The sequence below is a fragment of the Priapulus caudatus genome, unplaced genomic scaffold (genome assembly GCF_000485595.1).
Source record: "Priapulus caudatus unplaced genomic scaffold, Priapulus_caudatus-5.0.1 Scaffold1287, whole genome shotgun sequence".
Classification (NCBI taxonomy): domain Eukaryota; kingdom Metazoa; phylum Priapulida; class Priapulimorpha; order Priapulimorphida; family Priapulidae; genus Priapulus; species Priapulus caudatus.
Genome location: NW_014578348.1, coordinates 22513 through 33851, shown reverse-complemented (window position 1 = coordinate 33851; position 11339 = coordinate 22513). Strand labels below are relative to the sequence as shown.

The 11339-nt window shown below is 46.8% G+C and overlaps 1 protein-coding gene across 1 annotated transcript in view; it reads left to right on the top strand.

The window, feature by feature from the left end:
* Positions 1 to 11339, top strand: part of LOC106816108 (carnitine O-palmitoyltransferase 1, liver isoform-like) — a gene marked incomplete at its 3' end in the record, with an annotated part of 29243 nt that overhangs the window by 960 nt on the left and 16944 nt on the right. The window contains 1 exon segment of the mRNA XM_014820661.1: positions 10162 to 10296. Within this exon segment, the coding sequence (XP_014676147.1) occupies positions 10169 to 10296 (128 nt within the window).

Sequence of the window (11339 nt, the reverse complement as noted above, 5' to 3'; positions counted from 1 at the left end):
GCGTATGATATGGTTCAATGTCTTTTCGTGTCACGTTCAGCCGCAAAGTCAAACTCATTTGACTTTCGGCCGTCCCCCGCCCCGGTGAACCGTGCGTGGCGCCGTGCCGTGTCAGTGGAAGACTGCGCCATAAGATATAATAGATTATGGAAACTTTGCCGGTAGGGGTGAACGACGCCGTTTCCGTGGCGTTCCGCGCCGCGTTTGTGGAGACGGGCCTTTAGTCAGAAGCTAGTTTTGCTAATTAATGAATGGCACGTCTCTCCAGGGTTTCTTCTGAGTGAAAATTAGGCTCATAAGGTCTATGTCCCCCAGGGTACTGCGGGACAGTAGCCCTGGGTAAGCGGTCCGGTATACCGGGATGTACGCCTGGTCACTATTTTATATGGTTAGGGAAGTAGGCGTAGGCGACTCCCTAGACTCGTTAAAGTGAGTAGGCCGAGGTACGTCCGGCATATAGATAGTACCAGGGTAACGTTCCGGTATATCCGGACTGTACTCCAGGGTACGTTTCCGGCAGTAACCGGGGGAGCATAAACCCTCTCAGCGAAAATTGGAACAAGGAGAATGCCATTTGGGAAACAATGCATGATTGGAATTTCAAATACAGGATGTAGTTGATATACTTATTTTAGGTACCTATAGCAGGATATTACTTACCAGTAAATAACAGGAACATTTTCACAACGGCGGTGCGCACACTGTTCTCCTGTGAATAAGAAACCCTGCTCTCTCACAGGCTAACGTGTATTATCGTGGTCCACTATACAATTCGGTCTTTCTCACTTGAGCGCCTGGAGTTTTTATTATAAACTTATGAAATTAGGTTAGGATAGGGATAAGGTTAAGCTGTAAATCCTATGAGACGAGGGGTTTGGTTAGTAAACAGGATCCGCTGATTATGGAAGCGCATAAATGAAATAAGTTAATCATCGGTCATCACACCAGGAAAAAAAAAATCAGCGACTGAGCTGTAAAATTATAATAAATTATAAGTTTTTCAGCTAACATTGAAATAATGTTCATGTCTTAGCGCTACACCCACTGGCACCCCACAGAACACCGACAACTTCACGTTTGTGTCATCACTACTGCAGTGGGCGGATACCAGGATTTTGAGATGGGGGGGGCACAACCGCGTATGCCAGGAGTTCATTACGGGATGGCGGATTTCGTGATGGGCGCCGGTGTGCACCGCATTTGCTTGCCGAATTAGGGGGGGGGGGACAAAAATAGGGGTGGCTCTGGCTTTTGGCGGCCAACCTATGGATACCGCCACTAGCTAGGTAATAGTATAGCAGTTTCTCGTCTAACTAGTAGGGTTTAGATTAGATAATGTGATGACCCAGCATTTTGAGCACAATAGCACTCGTTATTTCTATAGTTTAAGAACGGCGCACGGTGGCTACGCATAATATGTTCCGAGGTAATAAACGCGCAGTGAATACGTTGTCGGTCACATGAGTGGGCTGACACAGCTCATCGAATGTTGTGTCGTCATACTGAACAACCTCGCATGAGGGTGGTTCGCGCTGTCACAAGAGATCTTGTGTTTTTCTCACAGAGGAAGCAGAAACCAATGAGAGCAAGATTTCTTCATCTGATTATATATGATATGTGCTATTACATGTAAGAACCTGCTACTCATGAATATGACATTGGTCGATAGCATTACTGTGCCGTGCTTATTAATTATATCCAGGCATTGTCAGGCTTCACCGTCTGGGAAAACCGCCGGGGCGCGTGAAAATAAGGCCCCGTCATCTACTCTACAGGCCTGATTTTCTCCTATATTGACGGGGCTGGTTTTCTCTATTTGACAAGACTGATTTTCTCTATATTTACGTGGGCTGATTTTCTCTCTATATTGACGGGGCTGATTTTCTCTATATTGACGGGTCTGATTTTCTCTATATTGACGGGTCTGATTTACGTTTTCCATTACTTGGAATCTCAAAATTCGACGGGGCCGGAAAAAAAAAGCGCCGTGGACACCGGAGGCAGGGCTGTTTACGGGTGGCTTAGGCCGATCGGCCCCATGAAAAGACGAAGCCTGTATTGTCAGAGATATTATTATTTTACTATTATTATTATTATTACTATTATTACTATTTATTACTGTTATTTAATATTTTTTATATTTTATTGTTATATTATAAATATTATTTTTACTATTTATGAGGATTATTACTAGTTCGAATGTCTTATTATGGTTGATGTGTTAAATTTCTTACTATTTTTAGTGTCTTGTTAGTAGTATCTTATTATTTTTAGTGTCGTATTATAAGTGCCATACTATTAGTGTCAGCACGTAATATTACGTGCTTCGCATGTTTCCACTAATATTGCGTGGTTGTGATCGCTTATTTCTGACTTCGCTTATTTCTGATTCGCTTATTTGTGACGCTTATTTCATAGGGTCTATGTCCCCCAGGGTACTGCCGGAAAGTACCCTGGGTACGGTCCCTGGTCACAATTTGATATGGTTAGGGTTAGGATTAGGGTTAGGGTTCGGGTTAGAGAGTAGGCGTAGGCGACTCCCTAGACTCGTTAGTGGAGTAGGCGAGGTACGGTCCGGCATATTAGATAGTACCAGGGTACGTTCCGGTATACCGGACTGTACTCAGGGTACGTTCCGGCAGTAACCCGGGGGACATAAACCCTCTCAGCGAAAATTGGACAAAGGAGGTAATGGCCAGTTTGGGAAAAAAAATGTGCATGATGGATTCAAATACAGGATGTATTGATATACTTATTTAAGGTACCTATACAGGATATACTTACCAGTAAATACAGGAACATTTTCACAACGGCGGTGCGCCACTGTTCCTCCTGTGAATAAGAAACCCTGCTCTCTCACAGGCAACGTGTATATCGTGTCTCACTATACAATTCGGTCTTTCTCCTTGACCCTGGAGTTTTTATTATAAACTTATGATTAGGTTAGGATTAGGGATAAGGTTAAGCTGTAATCCTATGAGACGAGGGGTTTGGGTTAGAAACAGGATCACGCTGATTACTGGAACGCTAAATGAAATAAGTTAATCATGCATCACACCAGGAAAAAAAAAATCGCGACTGACTGTAAATTATAATAAATTATAGTTTTTCACGCTAACATTAAAATAATGTCCATCTTACGCTACACCCCACTGGCACCCCACAAACACCACAACTTCACGTTTGTGTCATCACTATGCAGTGGCGGATCCAGGATTTTGAGAGGGGGGGGTGGCACAACCGCGTAGCCAGGATTTCATTTTAGGGGATGCGGATTTCGTGATGGCGCCGGTGTGCACGCTTTGCTTGCCGAATAGTGGGGGGGGGGGACAAAAAATAGGGGGGTGCTCGCTTTTTGCGCCCCCCCTTGGATCCGCCACTGCTATGGTAACTAGTAGTAGTAGTTCTCGTCTACAGTAGTTTAGATTAGATAATGGTGATGACCCACATTTTACACAATAGCACCGCGTTATTTCTATATTTAAGACGGCGCTCGTGCTACACATAATATGTTCCCCGAGGTAATAAACGCCAGTGAAACGTTTCGCACATGGAGTGGGCTGACAACCTCTCAATGTTGTGTTCGTCATACTGAACAACTCGCACGAGGGTGGTCCCTGTCACAAGAGATTGTGTTTTCTCAACAGAGGAAGCACAAACATGAGAGCAAGATTCTTTATCTGATATATATATATATATGCTATTCATGTATAGAACTGCTACTCATAATATGCCATGGTCGATGCATTACTGTCGTGTTATTAATTATGTAGCATTGTCAGGCTTCACCGTCTGGGAAAACCCCGGGGCCTGAAAAAAGGCCCCGTCATCTACTCTACAGGCTGATTTTCTCTATATTGACGGGGCTGGTTTTCTCTATATTGACAAGACTGATTTTCTCTATATTTACGGGGCTGATTTTCTCTATATTGACGGGGCTGATTTTCTCTATATTGACGGGTCTGATTTTCTCTATATTGACGGGGCTGATTTTCTCTATATCTTCACGTAGTCGCCTGCCATCATTATGACGCGGTTCCGGTCGCATCGCGCCTACTCTCCCTAATAATCTGCGAGTAGCGGCAAACATCGGTGTGCCGCGCGTGACAGCAGCTAGCTACTGGTTTTGCGCGGCTCTACCGCTGTGTGTTCAGCGGTGTGAGGGAGGATTATGTTATAATACACGATAACATCTGCATGCTTACGTCATGCATCGATAAAATTAGACTGCATAATGATGGCAGGTGACTTCGTGAAGTACACGCGGGGAGAGGAACACACATAACTAGAACTTATTAACTGTCGTTTGCACTGCGGCGATTAAACTCGGAGCAGGAGAGCATTGGCTGTAAATACTTTTCTGTCGTTTTCGCCCTCACGCACGCACGCAGGCGCGCGCACGCGTGCAATGCACACACATGCAGGAACGTATGTGCGCACGCACTCACACAGTCACGTATGCACGCAATCAAGAGTAGATAATAACACATTGTGTGTTATTATCTACTCTTGATGCAATGCACCCCCCCCCCCCTGCAGGGTTCTGCAAGGGCACTTATACCCTGGCGGCCCGCCAGGCTATCGTCGAGCCCTGCCAATATACACCATAGATTAATTTTGGTACTACACGCATATATATAAGATAGCCGAGCCGGTTTAGAGTTAGTGTTAGGTTAGGATTAGGGATGAGGATAGGGACCGCCATCCTAAAATGCACCCGCCACGCTAAATATCATAGCCGCCATGCTGGTGTATACACATGAAGTTAAAATATTTAATACAAACAGTCACCCTATCCTCATCCCTAACCCTAAGACTAACTCTAAACCCACTCGGCTATCTTATATATGCGTGTAGTACCAAAATTAATCTATGGTGTATAACCTTTTGCTTTAAATATTTTGCATCTGAACTGACAATCAATCCCAACCAACTGGTGTAGGCTAGCTGGCACAATAATGTTCATTTTCATACTTCAAATCCGAGTGTTTTCTAGCTCATCAAGAAATCTTAATCGTGAATACAATCACAGATACAATCACGCAAATGTACGCGCACGCACGCACGCACGCTCACAACACATGCACGTACACATGTACACGCGCGCATGCACGCACGCGCACATGAATACACTCCATTTAGAAAACTTTTTTTCGGATACATAAAAAAACGTGTGTAGTGATCGTAGGAGAGAGAGACAGAGAGCGTATGCCCCTGTGTACTCTTACAGGTGATGCAACAGACACGTAAGTGGAACAGAAGTCCAAATACTTCAGATAAGTTTACGTATATATTAGGCGTCGATGGTCTATCTATAAACCTGCTCTTGACTTGTGTGCGGGGATTGGCGCGGGGCGTGTGGGGCGGTGGGCCCGGGGGGGCGGGTCGGAATCGAAGCGTTATTTGTATAACTATTAAGCTGCTTACTAGATTAAAAATAAAGATAAAAATATAGTTTTGGTATAGGAAACTCGTGATGGCAGGGATCAATGCTCTCTCTCTCTCTCTCTCTCTCTCTCTCCTCTCTCTCTCTCTCTCTCCTCTCTCTTCTCTCTCTCTCTCTCTCTCTCCTCTCTCTCTCTCTCTCTCTCTCTCTCTCGCTCTCTCTTCTCTCTCTCTCTCGTCTCTCGTCTTCTCATCTCCTCTCTCTCTCTCGCCTCTCTCTCCTGTCTCTCGGAGCCTCACCCTCTCTCTCTGCTGCTCCTTCTCTCTCGCTCTTCGCCTGCTGCGTCCCGCTCGTCCCTCTTCTCTCATCTCGACCTCTCTCTCTCTCTCTCTTCTCCTCTCTCTCTCTCCTCTCTCTCTCTCATCTCTCTCTGCTTCTCTCGGCTCTCTGGCTCCCTCTCTCTCTCTCTCTCGGCTCTCTCTCGTCTCTCCTCTCCTCTCTCCCTGTCTCTTCGCGCAACACGCCACAGTGCACACGCACGCACGCACCCGCACGCACGACAGCGCACACACACACATCACACACACACACACACAGCACACACACACTACACACACACACACACAGCACAAAGGACAGGCTGTTGGTCCCGATGTGTCGATATGTCGTCGCGTGTCGCAGTTTCCTGGTCCCGCCCGTGCCACGGTATGGTGCATCGTGCGTGACGTGTATGGCATGATTGAACGTACGCTGTGTTGTGTGTGTGCGTGTGTTGTGAAAATCAAAAAGCCTCACATGCACAGATTAACTATTCAAATATCAATTCCAAGTACTTTAATGGCGTTTTTTATAAGATGTAGAAAGGAAAAAAAAAGTTGTAAAAATAAAGTGCTCGTGATAGATATTGATGATGATTTGAGGATTTCCCTAACTATTTCTCTAGCGCCATTCCCTGCCATGGTTACTAACTGGGTTGTTGATTATTTTTGCTGTGCCGCAACGCTACGCCCATTCCTTATCGTGTGTATCTGGACTGTGATTGACCGCTGTCCCACTGCTAACCTTTCCTGCGTTATTACTACACCCGTATCGTGTATAAACACGGGTTATCAACTTATCATGAGTTCACGTTAATATAGGGAGGGTCGATGGAGCACGATCTGCTTCTGCTCACACTGCTCTGCATGGATATCTGAGCAGCGCGCAACTCTCTCTAAAGGGCCGCGGCACACACTAGGCGATCTTTATCCGCGGGGCGCAACTCAGTCTGGCGACGCTCAATCGCGGGTGATGAAATCGGCTACCTAAACTGTGCTCAGCTCAGTGCCGCCGATTTAGTCGGGCCCGATTAGTCAGCTCCGATTCAATCGCATCGATCAAAACGTTTTTGATATTATCGGGCGATTATTGGCAGTCGCCGACTTAAATCGCGTGATGTTGTCCACTCGACCCGCGCGATAGAATGCCGGCCTGATAAAGCCCTTAAGCCCGGGCGCACACGGTGCGATTTTACTCGACAGAATACCGTCGATTTTATTATCCGCTCGGCGTACTGTCATAAAAATCGTCACGTGCCGCGCCACCCGGCGACAATTCAACCGTCTCTCTGATCAGACGACCATACCACCTGTATGACACTGTAAGCTCGTTGACCTGTTACCCCAAAGCCACACACGGGGCGCCTGCAATAGTATTGACACACGTGCCTTCAAATACATGGCATTTGATTGGCTTGAATCCAAAAGAAACTCGTGGCCCAAGATTCGAGTCGCCAGTGCGCGCACACGCCTCAGCCGAATGTGTTTCAGCGACTGCATGGGCAACAAATATCAAACATGTTTGATATTCCAGCGACGAGTTTCTGGCGTCAAAATCGGTGACGCCGGGCAGCGCACACGTGGCGATTTCTCGGCGATTTTGTCGCCGGCAACAGAATCGCCGGTACTAGCGATAAAAATCGCCACGTGTGCGCCGGGCTTTAACTGCGCTCACGGACTCGGTAGACTGTCGCCCGTCACTGCTGCCTGCCGTGCACGCAATCGTCAATCGGCTGGGTTGTCGGCGCCCGTCTATGTGCGGTGTTCGAGTGTTCGGCATGTTTGTTGATGAATCCTATCCAAGAGGTTGATAACCGTAGTATTCGAGCGTAGTATTTGGGTGTAGTATTTGGGCGTATTTGGGTATTTGGGTGAAGTATTTGGGTGTAATATTTGGGTGTAGTATTTGGTATTGTGGTAGTTAGTACTCGTTAATTATAACTCTTGATTGGTTGCAAAATCTCGTGGCTTAAGTTGCCATGGCAAGTTCCACTCGGCAATAACAACTCTGATTGGTTGTGAAACCTGGTGGCAATTCAGTTGTCATCGTAACCACTAGTGAATAATAACTCTGATTGGTTGCAAAATCTCGTGGCCTTAGTTTTCATGGTACCCACTTGTCAGTAATAACTGATTGGTTGTGAACCCCTGTGGCCTTAGTTGTCGTGGTAACCATTCATGAATATTAGCTGATTGGTTGTGAAATCTGTTGGCCTCAGTTGTCATGGTAACTACTCATGATAAATAACTCGTTCGCAGCCAAACGCATGAGCTGGCTTTTCTCTCTCGCTCACTCTGGGCTGTGACAGGTGTATACCGGTGTATACAGCACGGCATGCACACACGTCGCAATGCCGCGTTTGTGTTATTGTCTCGCTCTGCTACTGTCGCCCGTATTGATGAAAATATCACTGCTGCACGATGTGTATTATTAGCTCATCTGACAATGACATAGTCAGATGCAGCTTGTAGAATCGCATGAGCGTGCGTCCGTGCGTGCGTCCGGCCGTGCGTTCGTCCGTACGCCCGTGCGTCAACAGTTGGACACAAATCTTAACCGCTTGACGTACGGTCACGATATTCGGGACGTCGGGGGGGATCGTCAAAACGAGTTGGGATGTCGAAGCTGTTGTTGGGTTGTTTATTATTAGCTCATCTGACGTAGTCAGGTGCAGCTTGTAGAATCGCATGAGCGTGCGTCCGTGCGTCCGTCTCGTGCGTGCCGGTCGCGTTGCGGCCGGGAGTTCTCTCCGTAACCGGGTGCGGCCGGACCGGATGTGTCGTCCGTCCGTGCGTCAACAGGTTAGGGCACCAACAATTCTTACGGCGAAACCTCGACATTACGGTCCGGATATTCGCGGTCGATCGGGCGGGCATCAGTCACAAACGAGTCTGGGATGGTCAGAAGCTCGGGGGTCAAAGGTCACAACGGTTCAAGAGGTGTAAAAGAAGGGTGAACCCATGTCCCTCCTTAACTTAAAGTATAGGGACGGCAGAATGCAGAATTGCGGCACAAATCTAACGGCCTCGACTACAGGCTCGTGATAGTCATGTATGCATCATGGCGAAAGCCGATCACTGTGCGAAATTGAGAGGTCACAGCGTCAAGGTCAATCGGGGCACAGGGCATCATTTTGTCATTTCTCTGAGGACCATGGTCTGCGGAGGCGATTGAAAAACCTTTTTTTGTTTCAGCGGTGACCTAGCCATTTTTCTCTGGCTTTATTAGAACAGGACCCATGATAATGGTACTTTCTGCTGACATTTTGAAGAAGGTAAGTCATAATGTCAGATACGACCTTTTGGACCCTGAAGCAGGAGGTGTTAAACATTCGGATTTGTTTAACTCGTTTGAAAGAATTGGACTTGCCGGGTTTGCTAGTAGAATCATATAATGCTGGCTGCTATGAGCTACAATGGCACAGTGAAATATCAAAAAGCCTAAAATTTGGTCTTGAAGAAGGTTTATCCCTCCTTAAAATCGGTCATTATTTCTATGGCATTCCTGATACTGTCAAGTGTGCTTACATATGGCAACGTAACTTATGCCACTGCTCAGTGACATGTGGTCGGTGATACTACTGTGTACGTTTTTGCCTTCGTTAATTAATACAGGTGCAAGCTCTCTACTATCCAGCCTGTAGGCTTGGCGGTAGGTAACTATGGATGAGTGCTTACCTATTCTGTCTTGCAAATAGTTGTTGCGTAACACGTACGATGGGCAGCTTCCATCCTTGTAATCTGAAGACCTTAACGTACGCGCCATACTCGTGGAACCTTTCATAACGATCCCCAACGACATTCCTTTGAGAAGGTCCTAGATACCGATCCCTGTTGCCTCTTCCACGCGTTCTGCTGTGCGTATGATCGACACATTTGGGCGGACTACAGGCGTTTATCTTAGAAACTCCACCACTCACCACAAGTCGTCACCGCAGGTAGACGTTAGATGACGCTGTTCGGCCTCCGCGGCACTACTGTGGATTTACTATACTAGTGGATACATATCATATGTATAATATATATATATATATATACATTATTGCTATAAAAAATTTTTCATTGTGTGTAAAAGATGCACGGAGTTCTATAATATAGAGGGCGCTAACATTTAACGACAATAATACAAGATGGCTGTTCGCTTGGTGCTCCCGTTATCTGAATCTTCTGTTCATTAATCTTCCATGAGTTAACCTTTAATTAACTGTCGGTTAGTCAATCGTTAATCAATCGTTCAGGATTAACCGATCGATATCAATAGACATTTAATAGTCAATCGTTAATCAATCGTTTGGGATTGATCAATCAAAATCAATAGATATTAGTCGATCGTTGTTCAAGTTTCATCAATCGCGTTGATACATATTAGTCTATCGTTGATTAATCGCTTTATTTACTAATCACTCATTAATTAATTATTTAATTAGTCGTTAATTAATTAACTCGTCTCGCTTGCAGCTGGAGGATGGCGGAGGCGAGAAGTGCGGTGGCAGAGCTGCGCATACATGACCTGGAGGAGGGAAAGGCCGGTGTGTGGGGAGACATCGTGCGCGAGTGGAGGAAGGCTGTCGTAAGACACTACTTCAGAACAAGGTCCGTACACGCGAACTTCTTGTTAGAACCTTCAGTTTCCCGGGAGACACAGGTCATTTTGTTTGTTAAAAAAAATTTAATTGCTTTGCATTACATTATATTATATCACATTACATTGCATTACAACATTACATTACATTATATTACATTACATTACGTACAATTACATTACTTGGAGACACAGGTCATTGGTGAACTTCCTCCATGTCGCTCGGTTGATTGCCTTCCGCCGTGTTTCCCTCCAGGTGTAACCCTTCTTCTTAGGTACAGCTTCTGAGTCTCGCCTTCAGGTTGCTTTGGGTCTTCCCACTCGACGGCTTTCTTGCGGGTTCCAGCTCAGCGCCGTGCATGTGATGTCCGTACGCTGCCATTGTCTAAATGTCTCATTGTCTCCACATTTCGTTTCGTTGTCTCGTTGTCTCATTGAAAGGCTGGTGTGTGGGGAGACATCGCACGCGAGTGTAGGAAGGCTGTCGTAAGACACTACTTCAGAACAAGGTCCGTACGCCGCCGTCGTTTCATTGTCTCGTCGTCTCGTCCTGTTCTCTCGTTGTCTCATCGCATTTTCTCGTTGTCTCATTGAATCATTGTCTTGTTCTTGTCTGCGTGCGGGTGTGAGGGCGTGCGTTCGTGTGTGAGGGTGTGCGTGCGTGTGTGAGGGCGTATGTGCGTGTGTGAAGGCGTGCGTGCGTGTTTGAGGGCATGCGTGCATGTGTGATGGTGTGCGTGCATGTGTGATGGTGTGCGTGCGTGTGTGAGGGCATGCGTGCGTGTGTGAAGGCATGCGTGCATGTGTGAGGGCGTGCGTGCGTGTGTGAGGGCGTGCGTGCGTGTGTAAGGGCGTGCGTGCGTGTGTGATGGCGTGCGTGCGTGTGTGAGGGCGTGCGTGCGTGTGTGAGGGCGTGCGTGCGTGTGTGAGGGCATGCGTGCGTGTGTGAGAGCATGCGTGCGTGTGTGAGGGCGTGCGTGCGTGTGTGAGGGCATGCGTGCATGTGTGAGGGCGTATGTGCGCGTGTGAGGGCGTGCGTGCGTGTGTGAGGGCA